Genomic DNA, 15516 nt, shown 5'->3' on the forward strand with positions numbered 1-15516 from the left:
TTGTCGCTCTTCCCCCCCCTGTCGCTCTTCCCCCCCCTGTCGCTCTTCCCCCCCCGTCGCTCTCCCCCCCCTGTCGCTCTCCCCCACCTGTCGCTCTCCACCCCCCCCCTGTCGCTCTCCCTCCCTGTCGCTCTCCCTCCCTGTCGCTCTCCCTCCCTGTCGCTCGCCCCCCCTGTCGCTCGCCCCCCCTGTCGCTCGCCCCCCCCTGTCGCTCGCCCCCCCCTGTCGCTCGCCCCCCCTGTCGCTCGCCCCCCCTGTCGCTCGCCCCCCCTGTCGCTCGCCCCCCCTGTCGCTCGCCCCCCCTGTCGCTCGCCCCCCCTGTCGCTCGCCCCCCCTGTCGCTCGCCCCCCCTGTCGCTCGCCCCCCCGTCGCTCGCCCCCCCTGTCGCTCGCCCCCCCTGTCGCTCGCCCCCCCTGTCGCTCGCCCCCCCTGTCGCTCGCCCCCCCTGTCGCTCGCCCCCCATGTCGCTCGCCCCCTCTGTCGCTCGCCCCCCCTGTCGCTCGCTCGCCCCCCCTGTCGCTCGCTCGCCCTCCCTGTCGCTCGCTCGCCCTCCCTGTCGCTCGCTCGCCCTCCCTGTCGCTCGCTCGCCCTCCCTGTCGCTCGCTCGCCCTCCCTGTCGCTCGCTCGCCCTCCCTGTCGCTCGCTCGCCCTCCCTGTCGCTCGCTCGCCCTCCCTGTCGCTCGCTCGCCCTCCCTGTCGCTCGCTCGCCCCCCCCTGTCGCTCGCCCCCCCTGTCGCTCGCCCCCCCTGTCGCTCGCCCCCCCTGTCGCTCGCCCCCCCTGTCGCTCGCCCCCCCTGTCGCTCGCCCCCCCCTGTCGCTCGCCCCCCCTGTCGCTCGCCCCCCCTGTCGCTCGCCCCCCCTGTCGCTCGCCCCCCCTGTCGCTCGCCCCCCCTGTCGCTCGCCCCCCCTGTCGCTCGCCCTCCCTGTCGCTCGCCCTCCCTGTCGCTCGCCCTCCCTGTCGCTCGCCCTCCCTGTCGCTCGCCCTCCCAGTCGCTCGCCCTCCCAGTCGCTCGCCCTCCCAGTCGCTCGTCCTCCCTGTCGCTCGCCCTCCCTGTCGCTCGCCCTCCCTGTCGCTCGCCCCCCCTGTCGCTCGCCCCCCCTGTCGCTCGCCCCCCCTGTCGCTCGCCCTCCCTGTCGCTCGCCCCCCCCTGTCGCTCGCCCCCCCTGTCGCTCGCCCCCCCTGTCGCTCGCCCCCCCTGTCGCTCGCCCCCCCTGACGCTCGCCCCCCCTGTCGCTCGCCCCCCCTGTCGCTCGCCCCCCCCTGTCGTCGCCCCCCCTGTCGCTCGCCCCCCCTGTCGCTCGCCCCCCCCTGTCGCTCGCCCCCCTGTCGCTCGCCTGCCCCCGATTTCGCTCGCCCTCCCTGTCGCTCGCCCTCCCTGTCGCTCGCCCTCCCTGTCGCTCGCCCTCCCTGTCGCTCGCCCTCCCTGTCGCTCGCCCTCCCTGTCGCTCGCCCTCCCTGTCGCTCGCCCTCCCTGTCTCGTGCCCGCCCCCGATTTCACTCACCCTCCCTGTCGCTCTCCCTCCCTGTCGCTCGCCCTCCCTATCGGTCGCCCTCCCTGTCGCTCGCCCTCCCAGTCGCTCGCCCTCCCAGTCGCTGGCCCTCCCTGTCGCTCGCCCTCCCTGTCGCTCTCCCTCCCTGTCGCTCTCCCTCCCTGTCGCTCTCCCTCCCGTCGCTCTCCCTCCCTGTCGCTCTCCCTCCCTGTCGCTCTCCCTCCCTGTCGCTCTCCCTCCCTGTCGCTCTCCCTCCCTGTCGCTCTCCCTCCCTGTCGCTCTCCCTCCCTGTCGCTCTCCCTCCCTGTCGCTCTCCCTCCCTGTCGCTCTCCCTCCCTGTCGCTCGCCCTCCCTGTCGCTCGCCCTCCCTGTCGCTCGCCCTCCCTGTCGCTCGCCCTCCCTGTCGCTCGCCCTCCCTGTCGCTCGCCCTCCCTGTCGCTCGCCCTCCCTGTCGCTCGCCCTCCCAGTCGCTCGCCCTCCCAGTCGCTCGCCCTCCCTGTCGCTCGCCCTCCCTGTCGCTCGCCCTCCCTGTCGCTCGCCCTCCCTGTCGCTCTCCCTCCCTGTCGCTCTCCCTCCCTGTCGCTCGCCCTCCCTGTCGCTCTCCCTCCCTGTCGCTCGCCCTCCCTGTCGCTCTCCCCCCCTGTCGCTCTCCCCCCCTGTCCCTCGCCCTCCCTGTCCCTCGCCCTCCCTGTCGCTCTCCCTCCCTGTCGGTCTCCCTCCCTGTCGCTCTCCCTCCCTGTCGCTCGCCCTCCCTGTCGCTCTCCCCCCCTGTCGCTCTCCCCCCCTGTCCCTCGCCCTCCCTGTCCCTCGCCCTCCCTGTCCCTCGCCCTCCCTGTCCCTCGCCCTCCCTGTCCCTCGCCCTCCCTGTCCCTCGCCCTCCCTGTCCCTCGCCCTCCCTGTCCCTCGCCCTCCCTGTCCCTCGCCCTCCCTGTCCCTCGCCCTCCCTGTCCCTCGCCCTCCCTGCCTCTCGCCCTCCCTGCCTCTCGCCCTCCCAGTCGCTCGCCCTCCCAGTCGCTCGCCCTCCCAGTCGCTCGCCCTCCCTTTCGCTCGCCCTCCCTGTCTCTCTCCCTCCCTGTCTCTCTCCCTCCCTGTCTCTCTCCCTCCCTGTCGCTCTCCCTCCCTGTCGCTCTCCCTCCCTGTCGCTCTCCCTCCCTGTCGCTCTCCCTCCCTGTCGCTCTCCCTCCCTGTCGCTCTCCCTCCCTGTCGCTCTCCCTCCCTGTCGCTCTCCCTCCCTGTCGCTCTCCCTCCCTGTCGCTCTCCCTCCCTGTCGCTCGCCCTCCCTGTCCCTCGCCCTCCCTGTCCCTCGCCCTCCCTGTCTCTCGCCCTCCCTTTCGCTCGCCCTCCCTGTCTCTCTCCCTCCCTGTCGCTCTCCCTCCCTGTCGCTCTCCCTCCCTGTCGCTCTCCCTCCCTGTCGCTCTCCCTCCCTGTCGCTCGCCCTCCCTGTCCCTCGCCCTCCCTGTCCCTCGCCCTCCCTGTCTCTCGCCCTCCCTGTCGCTCGCCCTCCCTGTCCCTCGCCCTCCCTGTCCCTCGCCCTCCCTGTCACTCGCCCTCCCTGTCCCTCGCCCTCCCTGTCTCTCGCCCTCCCTGTCGCTCGCCCTCCCTGTCCCTCGCCCTCCCTGTCCCTCGCCCTCCCTGTCACTCGCCCTCCCTGTCACTCGCCCTCCCTGTCTCTCGCCCTCCCTGTCCCTCGCCCTCCCTGTCCCTCGCCCTCCCTGTCACTCGCCCTCCCTGTCCCTCGCCCTCCCTGTCCCTCGCCCTCCCTGTCCCTCGCCCTCCCTGTCTCTCGCCCTCCCTGTCGCTCGCCCTCCCTGTCGCTCGCCCTCCCTGTCCCTCGCCCTCCCTGTCCCTCGCCCTCCCTGTCACTCGCCCTCCCTGTCTCTCGCCCTCCCTGTCCCTCGCCCTCCCTGTCACTCGCCCTCCCTGTCTCTCGCCCTCCCTGTCCCTCGCCCTCCCTGTCGCTCGCCCTCCCTGTCCCTCGCCCTCCCTGTCGCTCGCCCTCCCTGTCGCTCGCCCTCCCTGTCGCTCGCCCTCCCTGTCGCTCGCCCTCCTGTGGCTCGCCCTCCCTGTCGCTCTCCCTCCCTGTCGCTCTCCCTCCCTGTCGCTCTCCCTCCCTGTCGCTCGCCCTCCTGTGGCTCGCCCTCCCTGTCGCTCTCCCTCCCTGTCTCTCTCCCTCCCTGTCTCTCTCCCTCCCTGTCGCTCTCCCTCCCTGTCGCTCTCCCTCCCTGTCGCTCTCCCTCCCTGTCGCTCTCCCTCCCTGTCGCTCTCCCTCCCTGTCGCTCTCCCTCCCTGTCGCTCGCCCTCCCTGTCCCTCGCCCTCCCTGTCCCTCGCCCTCCCTGTCTCTCGCCCTCCCTGTCGCTCGCCGTCCCTGTCGCTCGCCCCCTCTGTTGCTCACCTTCCTATCGCTCGCCCTCCTGTGGCTCGCCCTCCCTGTCGCTCGCCCTCCTGTGGCTCGCCCTCCCTGTCGCTCTCCCTCCCTGTCGCTCTCCCTCCCTGTCGCTCGCCCCCCTCTGTTGCTCACCTTCCTATCGCTCGCCCTCCTGTGGCTCGCCCTCCCTGTCGCTCGCCCTCCCTGTCGCTCTCCCTCCCTGTCGCTCTCCCTCCCTGTCGCTCTCCCTCCCTGTCGCTCGCCCTCCCTGTCGCTCGCCCTCCCTGTCGCTCGCCCTCCCTGTCGCTCGCCCTCCCTGTCGCTCGCCCTCCCTGTCGCTCGCCCTCCCTGTCGCTCGCCCTCCCTGTCGCTCTCCCTCCCTGTCGCTCTCCCTCCCTGTCGCTCGCCCTCCCTGTCGCTCGCCCTCCCTGTCGCTCTCCCCCCCTGTCGCTCTCCCCCCCTGTCCCTCGCCCTCCCTGTCCCTCGCCCTCCCTGTCCCTCGCCCTCCCTGTCCCTCGCCCTCCCTGTCCCTCGCCCTCCCTGTCCCTCGCCCTCCCTGTCCCTCGCCCTCCCTGTCCCTCGCCCTCCCTGTCCCTCGCCCTCCCTGTCCCTCGCCCTCCCTGCCTCTCGCCCTCCCTGCCTCTCGCCCTCCCAGTCGCTCGCCCTCCCAGTCGCTCGCCCTCCCAGTCGCTCACCCTCCCTTTCGCTCGCCCTCCCTGTCTCTCTCCCTCCCTGTCTCTCTCCCTCCCTGTCGCTCTCCCTCCCTGTCGCTCTCCCTCCCTGTCGCTCTCCCTCCCTGTCGCTCTCCCTCCCTGTCGCTCTCCCTCCCTGTCGCTCTCCCTCCCTGTCGCTCTCCCTCCCTGTCGCTCTCCCTCCCTGTCGCTCGCCCTCCCTGTCCCTCGCCCTCCCTGTCCCTCGCCCTCCCTGTCTCTCGCCCTCCCTGTCCCTCGCCGTCCCTGTCGCTCGCCCCCTCTGTTGCTCACCTTCCTATCGCTCGCCCTCCTGTGGCTCGCCCTCCCTGTCGCTCGCCCTCCTGTGGCTCGCCCTCCCTGTCGCTCGCCCTCCCTGTCGCTCGCCCTCCCTGTCCCTCGCCCTCCCTGTCGCTCTCCCTCCCTGTCGCTCTCCCTCCCTGTCGCTCGCCCTCCCTGTCGCTCTCCCTCCCTGTCGCTCGCCCTCCCTGTCGCTCGCCCTCCCAGTCGCTCGCCCTCCGTGTCGCTCGCCCTCCCTGTCGCTCGCCCTCCCTGTCGTTCGCCCTCCCTGTCGCTCGCCCTCCCTGTCGTTCGCCCTCCCTGTCGTTCGCCCTCCCTGTCGTTCGCCCTCCCTGTCGCTCGCTCGCTCGCCCTCCCTGTCGCCCGCTCGCTCGCCCTCCCTGTCGCCCGCTCGCCCTCCCTGTCGCTCGCTCGCCCTCCCTGTCGCTCGCCCTCCCTGTCGCTCGCCCTCCCTGTCGCTCGCCCTCCCTGTCGCTCGCCCTCCCTGTCACTCTCCCTCCCTGTCGCTCTCCCTCCCTGTCGCTCGCCCTCCCAGTCGCTCGCCCTCCCTGTCGCTCGCCCTCCCTGTCGCTCGCCCTCCCTGTCGCTCGCCCTCCCTGTCGCTCGCCCTCCCTGTCGCTCGCCCTCCCTGTCGTTCGCCCTCCCTGTCGCTGGCCCTCCCTGTCGCTCGCCCTCCCTGTTGCTCCCTCCCTGTCGCTCGCCCTCCCTGTCGCTCGCCCTCCCTGTCGCTCGCCCTCCCTGTCGCTCGCCCTCCCTGTCGCTCGCCCTCCCTGTCGTTCGCCCTCCCTGTCGCTCGCCCTCCCTGTCGCTCGCCCTCCCTGTTGCTCCCTCCCTGTCGCTCGCCCTCCCTGTCGTTCGCCCTCCCTGTCGCTCGCCCTCCCTGTCGCTCGCCCTCCCTGTTGCTCCCTCCCAGTCGCTCGCCCTCCCTGTCGCTCTCCCTCCCTGTCGTTCGCCCTCCCTGTCGTTCGCCCTCCCTGTCGCTCGCTCGCTCGCCCTCCTGTGGCTCGCTCGCCCTCCCTGTCGCTCGCCCTCCCTGTCGCTCGCTCGCCCTCCCTGTCGCTCGCTCGCCCTCCCTGTCGCTCGCCCTCCCTGTCGCTCGCCCTCCCTGTCGCTCGTCCTCCCTGTCGCTCTCCCTCCCTGTCGCTCTCCCTCCCTGTCGCTCTCCCTCCCTGTCGCTCTCCCTCCCTGTCGCTCTCCCTCCCTGTCGCTCTCCCTCCCTGTCGCTCTCCCTCCCTGTCGCTCGCCCTCCCTGTCGCTCGCCCTCCCTGTCGCTCGCCCTCCCTGTCGCTCGCCCTCCCTGTCGCTCGCTCGCCCTCCCTGTCGCTCGCCCTCCCTGTCGCTCGCCCTCCCTGTCGCTCGCCCTCCCTGTCGCTCGCCCTCCCTGTCGTTCGCCCTCCCTGTCGCTCTCCCTCCCTGTCGCTCTCCCTCCCTGTCGCTCGCCCTCCCTGTCGCTCGCCCTCCCTGTCGTTCGCCCTCCCTGTCGTTCGCCCTCCCTGTCGCTCTCCCTCCCTGTCGCTCGCCCTCCCTGTCGCTCTCCCTCCCTGTCGCTCGCCCTCCCTGTCGCTCGCCCTCCCTGTCGCTCGCCCTCCCTGTCGCTCTCCCTCCCTGTCGCTCGCCCTCCCTGTCGCTCGCCCTCCCTGTCGCTCGCCCTCCCTGTCGTTCGCCCTCCCTGTCGCTCGCCCTCCCTGTCGCTCTCCCTCCCTGTCGCTCTCCCTCCCTGTCGCTCTCCCTCCCTGTCGCTCTCCCTCCCTGTCGCTCTCCCTCCCTGTCGCTCGCCCTCCCTGTCGCTCTCCCTCCCTGTCGCTCGCCCTCCCTGTCGCTCGCCCTCCCAGTCGCTCGCCCTCCCAGTCGCTCGCCCTCCGTGTCGCTCGCCCTCCCTGTCGCTCGCCCTCCCTGTCGTTCGCCCTCCCTGTCGTTCGCCCTCCCTGTCGTTCGCCCTCCCTGTCGTTCGCCCTCCCTGTCGCTCGCTCGCTCGCCCTCCCTGTCGCCCGCTCGCCCTCCCTGTCGCTCGCTCGCCCTCCCTGTCGCTCGCCCTCCCTGTCGCTCGCCCTCCCTGTCGCTCGCCCTCCCTGTCGCTCGCCCTCCCTGTCGCTCTCCCTCCCTGTCGCTCTCCCTCCCTGTCGCTCTCCCTCCCTGTCGCTCTCCCTCCCTGTCGCTCTCCCTCCCTGTCGCTCTCCCTCCCTGTCGCTCTCCCTCTCTGTCGCTCGCCCTCCCTGTCGCTCGCCCTCCCTGTCGCTCTCCCTCCCTGTCGCTCTCCCTCCCTGTCGCTCGCCCCCCCCTGTCGCTCGCCCTCCCTGTCGCTCGCCCTCCCTGTCGCTCGCCCTCCCTGTCGCTCTCCCTCCCTGTCGCTCGCCCTCCCTGTCGCTCGCCCTCCCTGTCGCTCTCCCTCCCTGTCGCTCTCCCTCCCTGTCGCTCTCCCTCCCTGTCGCTCGCCCTCCCTGTCGCTCGCCCCCCCCTGTCGCTCTCCCTCCCTGTCGCTCTCCCTCCCTGTCGCTCTCCCTCCCTGTCGCTCTCCCTCCCTGTCGCTCTCCCTCCCTGTCGCTCTCCCTCCCTGTCGCTCGCCCTCCCTGTCGCTCTCCCTCCCTGTCGCTCTCCCTCCCTGTCGCTCGCCCTCCCTGTCGCTCTCCCTCCCTGTCGCTCGCCCCCCCCTGTCGCTCTCCCTCCCTGTCGCTCTCCCTCCCTGTCGCTCTCCCTCCCTGTCGCTCTCCCTCCCTGTCGCTCTCCCTCCCTGTCGCTCGCCCTCCCTGTCGCTCTCCCTCCCTGTCGCTCTCCCTCCCTGTCGCTCTCCCTCCCTGTCGCTCTCCCTCCCTGTCGCTCGCCTTCCCTGTCGCTCGCCCTCCCTGTCGCTCTCCCTCCCTGTCGCTCTCCCCCCCCCCCCCGTCGCTCTCCCCCCCCTGTCGCACTCTCCGCCCCTGTCGCTCTTCCCCCCCCTGTCGCTCTTCCCCCCCCTGTCGCTCTCCCCCCCCTGTCGCTCTCCCCCCCCTGTCGCTCTCCCCCACCCCCCTGTCGCTCTCCCTCCCTGTCGCTCTCCCTCCCTGTCGCTCTCCCTCCCTGTCGCTCTCCCTCTCTGTCGCTCGCCCTCCCTGTCGCTCGCCCTCCCTGTCGCTCGCCCTCCCTGTCGCTCGCCCTCCCTGTCGCTCGCCCTCCCTGTCGCTCGCCCTCCCTGTCGCTCGCCCTCCCTGTCGCTCGCCCTCCCTGTCGTTCGCCCTCCCTGTCGTTCGCCCTCCCTGTCGTTCGCCCTCCCTGTCGCTCGCTCGCTCGCCCTCCCTGTCGCTCGCTCGCCCTCCCTGTCGCTCGCTCGCCCTCCCTGTCGCTCGCCCCCCCCTGTCGCTCGCCCCCCCTGTCGCTCGCCCCCCCTGTCGCTCGCCCCCCCTGTCGCTCGCCCCCCCTGTCGCTCGCCCCCCCTGTCGCTCGCCCCCCCTGTCGCTCGCCCCCCCTGTCGCTCGCCCCCCCTGTCGCTCGCCCCCCCTGTCGCTCGCCCCCTCTGTCGCTCGCCCCCCCTGTCGCTCTCTCGCCCTCCCTGTCGCTCGCTCGCCCTCCCTGTCGCTCGCTCGCCCTCCCTGTCGCTCGCTCGCCCTCCCTGTCGCTCGCCCTCCCTGTCGCTCGCCCTCCCTGTCGCTCGCCCTCCCAGTCGCTCGCCCTCCCTGTCGCTCGCCCTCCCTGTCGCTCACTCGCCCTCCCTGTCGCTCTCCCTCCCTGTCGCTCGCCCTCCCAGTCGCTCGCCCTCCCTGTCGCTCTCCCTCCCTGTCGCTCGCCCTCCCAGTCGCTCGCCCTCCCTGTCGCTCTCCCTCCCTGTCGCTCTCCCTCCCTGTCGCTCGCCCTCCATGTCGCTCGCCCTCCCAGTCGCTCGCCCTCCCAGTCGCTCGCCCTCCCTGTCGCTCGCCCTCCCTGTCGCTCGCCCTCCCTGTCGTTCGCCCTCCCTGTCGCTCGCCCTCCCTGTCGCTCGCCCTCCCTGTCGCTCTCCCTCCCTGTCGCTCTCCCTCCCTGTCGCTCGCCCTCCCTGTCGCTCTCCCTCCCTGTCGCTCGCCCTCCCTGTCGCTCGCCCTCCCAGTCGCTCGCCCTCCCAGTCGCTCGCCCTCCGTGTCGCTCGCCCTCCCTGTCGATCGCCCTCCCTGTCGTTCGCCCTCCCTGTCGTTCGCCCTCCCTGTCGTTCGCCCTCCCTGTCGTTCGCCCTCCCTGTCGCTCGCTCGCTCGCCCTCCCTGTCGCCCGCTCGCCCTCCCTGTCGCTCGCTCGCCCTCCCTGTCGCTCGCCCTCCCTGTCGCTCGCCCTCCCTGTCGCTCTCCCTCCCTGTCGCTCTCCCTCCCTGTCGCTCTCCCTCCCTGTCGCTCTCCCTCCCTGTCGCTCGCCCCCCCCTGTCGCTCTCCCTCCCTGTCGCTCGCCCTCCCTGTCGCTCTCCCTCCCTGTCGCTCTCCCTCCCTGTCGCTCTCCCTCCCTGTCGCTCGCCCTCCCTGTCGCTCGCCCTCCCTGTCGCTCTCCCTCCCTGTCGCTCTCCCTCCCTGTCGCTCTCCCTCCCTGTCGCTCTCCCTCCCTGTCGCTCTCCCTCCCTGTCGCTCTCCCTCCCTGTCGCTCGCCCCCCCCCTGTCGCTCTCCCTCCCTGTCGCTCTCCCTCCCTGTCGCTCTCCCTCCCTGTCGCTCTCCCTCCCTGTCGCTCTCCCTCCCTGTCGCTCTCCCTCCCTGTCGCTCTCCCTCCCTGTCGCTCGCCCTCCCTGTCGCTCTCCCTCCCTGTCGCTCTCCCTCACTGTCGCTCTCCCTCCCTGTCGCTCTCCCTCCCTGTCGCTCTCCCTCCCTGTCGCTCTCCCTCCCTGTCGCTCGCCCCCCCCTGTCGCTCTCCCTCCCTGTCGCTCTCCCTCCCTGTCGCTCTCCCTCCCTGTCGCTCTCCCTCCCTGTCGCTCTCCCTCCCTGTCGCTCTCCCTCCCTGTCGCTCTCCCTCCCTGTCGCTCTCCCTCCCTGTCGCTCGCCCTCCCTGTCGCTCTCCCTCCCTGTCGCTCTCCCTCCCTGTCGCTCTCCCTCCCTGTCGCTCGCCCCCCCCCTGTCGCTCTCCCTCCCTGTCGCTCTCCCTCCCTGTCGCTCTCCCTCCCTGTCGCTCTCCCTCCCTGTCGCTCTCCCTCCCTGTCGCTCTCCCTCCCTGTCGCTCTCCCTCCCTGTCGCTCTCCCTCCCTGTCGCTCGCCCTCCCTGTCGCTCGCCTTCCCTGTCGCTCGCCCTCCCTGTCGCTCTCCCTCCCTGTCGCTCTCCCTCCCTGTCGCTCTCCCTCCCTGTCGCTCGCCCTCCCTGTCGCTCGCCTTCCCTGTCGCTCGCCCTCCCTGTCGCTCTCTCTCCCTGTCGCTCTCCCCCCACCCCCGTCGCTCCCCCCCCCTCCCTGTCGCTCTTCTCCCCCCTGTCGCTCTTCCCCCCCCTGTCGCTCTTCCCCCCCCTGTCGCTCTTCCCCCCCCTGTCGCTCTCCCCCCCTGTCGCTCTCCCCCACCTGTCGCTCTCCCCCCCCCCTGTCGCTCTCCCTCCCTGTCGCTCTCCCTCCCTGTCGCTCTCCCTCCCTGTCGCTCTCCCTCCCTGTCGCTCTCCCTCCCTGTCGCTCTCCCTCTCTGTCGCTCGCCCTCCCTGTCGCTCGCCCTCCCTGTCGCTCGCCCTCCCTGTCGCTCGCCCTCCCTGTCGCTCGCCCTCCCTGTCGCTCGCCCTCCCTGTCGTTCGCCCTCCCTGTCGTTCGCCCTCCCTGTCGTTCGCCCTGCCTGTCGTTCGCCCTCCCTGTCGTTCGCCCTCCCTGTCGTTCGCCCTCCCTGTCGCTCGCTCGCTCGCCCTCCCTGTCGCTCGCTCGCCCTCCCTGTCGCTCGCTCGCCCTCCCTGTCGCTCGCCCTCCCTGTCGCTCGCCCCCCCCTGTCGCTCGCCCCCCCCTGTCGCTCGCCCCCCCTGTCGCTCGCCCCCCCCGTCGCTCGCCCCCCCTGTCGCTCGCCCCCCCTGTCGCTCGCCCCCCCTGTCGCTCGCCCCCCCTGTCGCTCGCCCCCCCTGTCGCTCGCCCCCCCTGTCGCTTGCCCCCCCTGTCGCTCGCCCCCCCTGTCGCTCGCCCCCCCTGTCGCTCGCCCCCTCTGTCGCTCGCCCCCCCCCTGTCGCTCGCTCGCCCTCCCTGTCGCTCGCTCGCCCTCCCTGTCGCTCGCTCGCCCTCCCTGTCGCTCGCTCGCCCTCCCTGTCGCTCGCCCTCCCTGTCGCTCGCCCTCCCAGTCGCTCGCCCTCCCTGTCGCTCGCCCTCCCTGTCGCTCGCTCGCCCTCCCTGTCGCTCTCCCTCCCTGTCGCTCGCCCTCCCAGTCGCTCGCCCTCCCTGTCGCTCTCCCTCCCTGTCGCTCGCCCTCCCTGTCGCTCGCCCTCCCTGTCGCTCGCCCTCCCAGTCGCTCGCCCTCCCAGTCGCTCGCCCTCCCTGTCGCTCGCCCTCCCTGTCGCTCGCCCTCCCAGTCGCTCGTCCTCCCTGTCGCTCGTCCTCGATTTTGCTCGCCCGCCCCCGATTTCACTCACCCCCCCTGTCGCTCGCCCGCCCTGTCGCTCGCCCCCACTGTCGCTCGCCCCCCCCTGTCGCTCGCCCCCCCTGTCGCTCGCCCCCCCTGTCGCTCGCCCCCCCCTGTCGCTCGCCCCCCCCTGTCGCTCGCCCCCCCTGTCGCTCGCCCCCCTCCTGTCGCTCGCCCCCCCCTGTCGATCGCCCCCCCTGTCGCTCGCCCCCCCCTGTCGCTCGCACCCCCTGTCGCTCGCCCCCCCCTGTCGCTCGCCCCCCCTGTCGCTCGCCCCCCCTGTCGCTCGCCCCCCCTGTCGCTCGCCCCCCCTGTCGCTCGCCCCCCCTGTCGCTCGCCCCCCCTGTCGCTCGCCCCCCCTGTCGCTCGCCCCCCCTGTCGCTCGCCCCCCCCTGTCGCTCGCCCCCCCCTGTCGCTCGCCCCCTCTGTCGCTCGCCCCCCCCCTGTCGCTCGCTCGCCCTCCCTGTCGCTCGCTCGCCCTCCCTGTCGCTCGCTCGCCCTCCCTGTCGCTCGCTCGCCCTCCCTGTCGCTCGCTCGCCCTCCCTGTCGCTCGCTCGCCCTCCCTGTCGCTCGCTCGCCCCCCCCTGTCGCTCGCCCCCCCTGTCGCTCGCCCCCCCTGTCGCTCGCCCCCCCTGTCGCTCGCCCCCCCCTGTCGCTCGCCCCCCCCTGTCGCTCGCCCCCCCTGTCGCTCGCCCCCCCTGTCGCTCGCCCCCCCCTGTCGCTCGCCCCCCCTGTCGCTCGCCCTCCCTGTCGCTCGCCCTCCCTGTCGCTCGCCCTCCCTGTCGCTCGTCCCTCCCTGTCGCTCGCCCTCCCAGTCGCTCGTCCTCCCTGTCGCTCGTCCTCGATTTTGCTCGCCCGCCCCCGATTTCACTCACCCCCCCTGTCGCTCGCCCGCCGTGTCGCTCGCCCCCACTGTCGCTCGCCCCCCCCCCCTTTCGCTCGCCCCCCCTGTCGCTCGCCCCCCCTGTCGCTCGCCCCCCCCTGTCGCTCGCCCCCCCTGTCGCTCGCCCCCCCTGTCGCTCGCCCCCCCCTGTCGCTCGCCCCCCCTGTCGCTCGCCCCCCCTGTCGCTCACCCCCCCTGTCGCTCGCCCCCCCTGTCGCTCGCCCCCCCCTGTCGCTCGCCCCCCCCTGTCGCTCGCCCCCCCTGTCGCTCGCCCCCCCTGTCGCTTGCCCCCCCTGTCGCTCGCCCCCTCTGTCGCTCGCCCCCACTGTCGCTCGCTCGCCCCCCCCTGTCGCTCGCTCGCCCTCCCTGTCGCTCGCTCGCCCTCCCTGTCGCTCGCTCGCCCTCCCTGTCGCTCGCTCGCCCTCCCTGTCGCTCGCTCGCCCTCCCTGTCGCTCGCGCCCCTCCCTGTCGCTCGCTCGCCCTCCCTGTCGCTCGCTAGCCCTCCCTGTCGCTCGCTCGCCCTCCCTGTCGCTCGCTCGCCCCCCCCTGTCGCTCGCCCCCCCTGTCGCTCGCCCCCCCTGTCGCTCGCCCCCCCTGTCGCTCGCCCCCCCTGTCGCTCGCCCCCCCTGTCGCTCGCCCCCCCTGTCGCTCGCCCCCCCCTGTCGCTCGCCCCCCCCTGTCGCTCGCCCCCCCTGTCGCTCGCCCCCCTGTCGCTCGCCCCCCCCTGTCGCTCGCCCCCCCTGTCGCTCGCCCCCCCTGTCGCTCGCCCCCCCCTGTCGCTCGCCCCCCCTGTCGCTCGCCCCCCCTGTCGCTCGCCCCCCCTGTCGCTCGCCCCCCCTGTCGCTCGCCCCCCCTGTCGCTCGCCCCCCCTGTCGCTCGCCCCCCCTGTCGCTCGCCCCCCCCTGTCGCTCGCCCTCCCTGTCGCTCGCCCTCCCTGTCGCTCGCCCTCCCTGTCGCTCGCCCTCCCAGTCGCTCGCCCTCCCAGTCGCTCGCCCTCCCAGTCGCTCGTCCTCCCTGTCGCTCGCCCTCCCTGTCGCTCGCCCCCCCTGTCGCTCGCCCCCCCCTGTCGCTCGCCCCCCCTGTCGCTCGCCCCCCCTGTCGCTCGCCCCCCCTGTCGCTCGCCCCTACTGTCGCTCGCCCCTACTGTCGCTCGCCCCCCCTGTCGCTCGCCCCCCCTGTCGCTCGCCCCCCCTGTCGCTCGCCCCCCCTGTCGCTCGCCCCCCCTGTCGCTCGCCCCCCCTGTCGCTCGCCCCCCCTGTCGCTCGCCCCCCTGTCGCTCGCCTGCCCCCGTTTTCGCTCGCCCTCCCTGTCGCTCGCCCTCCCTGTCGCTCGCCCTCCCTGTCGCTCGCCCTCCCTGTCGCTCGCCCTCCCTGTCTCGTGCCCGCCCCCGATTTCACTCACCCTCCCTGTCGCTCGCCCTCCCTGTCGCTCGCCCTCCCTGTCGCTCGCCCTCCCTATCGGTCGCCCTGCCTGTCGCTCGCCCTCCCAGTCGCTCGCCCTCCCAGTCGCTGGCCCTCCCTGTCGCTCGCCCTCCCTGTCGCTCTCCCTCCCTGTCGCTCTCCCTCCCTTTCGCTCTCCCTCCCTGTCGCTCTCCCTCCCTGTCGCTCGCCCTCCCTGTCGCTCGCCCTCCCTGTCGCTCGCCCTCCCTGTCGCTCGCCCTCCCTGTCGCTCTCCCTCCCTGTCGCTCTCCCTCCCTGTCGCTCGCCCTCCCTGTCGCTCTCCCCCCCCTGTCGCTCTCCCCCCCTGTCCCTCGCCCTCCCTGTCCCTCGCCCTCGCTGTCCCTCGCCCTCCCTGTCCCTCGCCCTCCCTGTCCCTCGCCCTCCCTGTCCCTCGCCCTCCCTGTCCCTCGCCCTCCCTGTCCCTCGCCCTCCCTGTCCCTCGCCCTCCCTGTCCCTCGCCCTCCCTGTCCCTCGCCCTCCCTGCCTCTCGCCCTCCCAGTCGCTCGCCCTCCCAGTCGCTCGCCCTCCCAGTAGCTCGCCCTCCCTTTCGCTCGCCCTCCCTGTCTCTCTCACTCCCTGTCTCTCTCCCTCCCTGTCGCTCTTCCTCCCTGTCGCTCTCCCTCCCTGTCGCTCTCCCTCCCTGTCGCTCTCCCCCCCTGTCGCTCGCCCCCCCTGTCGCTCGCCTGCCCCCGTTTTCGCTCGCCCTCCCTGTCGCTCGCCCTCCCTGTCGCTCGCCCTCCCTGTCGCTCGCCCTCCCTGTCGCTCGCCCTCCCCTGTCTCGTGCCCGCCCCCGATTTCACTCACCCTCCCTGTCGCTCGCCCTCCCTGTCGCTCGCCCTCCCTGTCGCTCGCCCTCCCTATCGGTCGCCCTGCCTGTCGCTCGCCCTCCCAGTCGCTCGCCCTCCCAGTCGCTGGCCCTCCCTGTCGCTCGCCCTCCCTGTCGCTCTCCCTCCCTGTCGCTCTCCCTCCCTGTCGCTCTCCCTCCCTGTCGCTCTCCCTCCCTGTCGCTCTCCCTCCCTGTCGCTCTCCCTCCCTGTCGCTCGCCCTCCCTGTCGCTCGCCCTCCCTGTCGCTCGCCCTCCCTGTCGCTCGCCCTCCCTGTCGCTCGCCCTCCCTGTCGCTCTCCCTCCCTGTCGCTCTCCCTCCCTGTCGCTCGCCCTCCCTGTCGCTCTCCCCCCCTGTCGCTCTCCCCCCCTGTCCCTCGCCCTCCCTGTCCCTCGCCCTCGCTGTCCCTCGCCCTCCCTGTCCCTCGCCCTCCCTGTCCCTCGCCCTCCCTGTCCCTCGCCCTCCCTGTCCCTCGCCCTCCCTGTCCCTCGCCCTCCCTGTCCCTCGCCCTCCCTGTCCCTCGCCCTCCCTGTCCCTCGCCCTCCCTGCCTCTCGCCCTCCCAGTCGCTCGCCCTCCCAGTCGCTCGCCCTCCCAGTAGCTCGCCCTCCCTTTCGCTCGCCCTCCCTGTCTCTCTCCCTCCCTGTCTCTCTCCCTCCCTGTCGCTCTTCCTCCCTGTCGCTCTCCCTCCCTGTCGCTCTCCCTCCCTGTCGCTCTCCCTCCCTGTCGCTCTCCCTCCCTGTCGCTCTCCCTCCCTGTCGCTCGCCCTCCCTGTCCCTCGCCCTCCCTGTCACTCCGCCCTCCCTGTCGCTCGCCGTCCCTGTCGCTCGCCCCCTCTGTTGCTCACCTTCCTATCGTTCGCCCTCCTGTGGCTCGCCCTCCCTGTCGCTCGCCCTCCTGTGGCTCGCCCTCCCTGTCGCTCGCCCTCCCTGTCGCTCGCCCTCCCTGTCGCTCGCCCTCCCTGTCCCTCGCCCTCCCTGTCCCTCGCCCTCCCTGTCGCTCTCCCTCCCTGTCGCTCTCCCTCCCTGTCGCTCTCCCT

The 15516-nt window shown here is 73.8% G+C and overlaps 1 protein-coding gene across 1 annotated transcript in view; it reads left to right on the top strand.

Moving 5' to 3' along the window:
• Positions 1-15078, top strand: part of LOC140406299 (uncharacterized) — a gene marked incomplete at its 5' end in the record, with an annotated part of 37969 nt that extends 22891 nt beyond the window's left edge. Inside the window, 3 exons of the mRNA XM_072494412.1 lie at positions 6358-6629; positions 13732-13928; positions 15060-15078. Of these exons, the coding sequence (XP_072350513.1) occupies positions 6358-6629; positions 13732-13928; positions 15060-15078 (488 nt within the window). The remainder of the gene's footprint in view (positions 1-6357; positions 6630-13731; positions 13929-15059) is intronic.
• Positions 15079-15516: the final 438 nt, after the last annotated feature.

Source organism: Scyliorhinus torazame, unplaced genomic scaffold, assembly GCF_047496885.1.
Source record: "Scyliorhinus torazame isolate Kashiwa2021f unplaced genomic scaffold, sScyTor2.1 scaffold_448, whole genome shotgun sequence".
NCBI classification, from domain to species: Eukaryota; Metazoa; Chordata; class Chondrichthyes; order Carcharhiniformes; family Scyliorhinidae; genus Scyliorhinus; species Scyliorhinus torazame.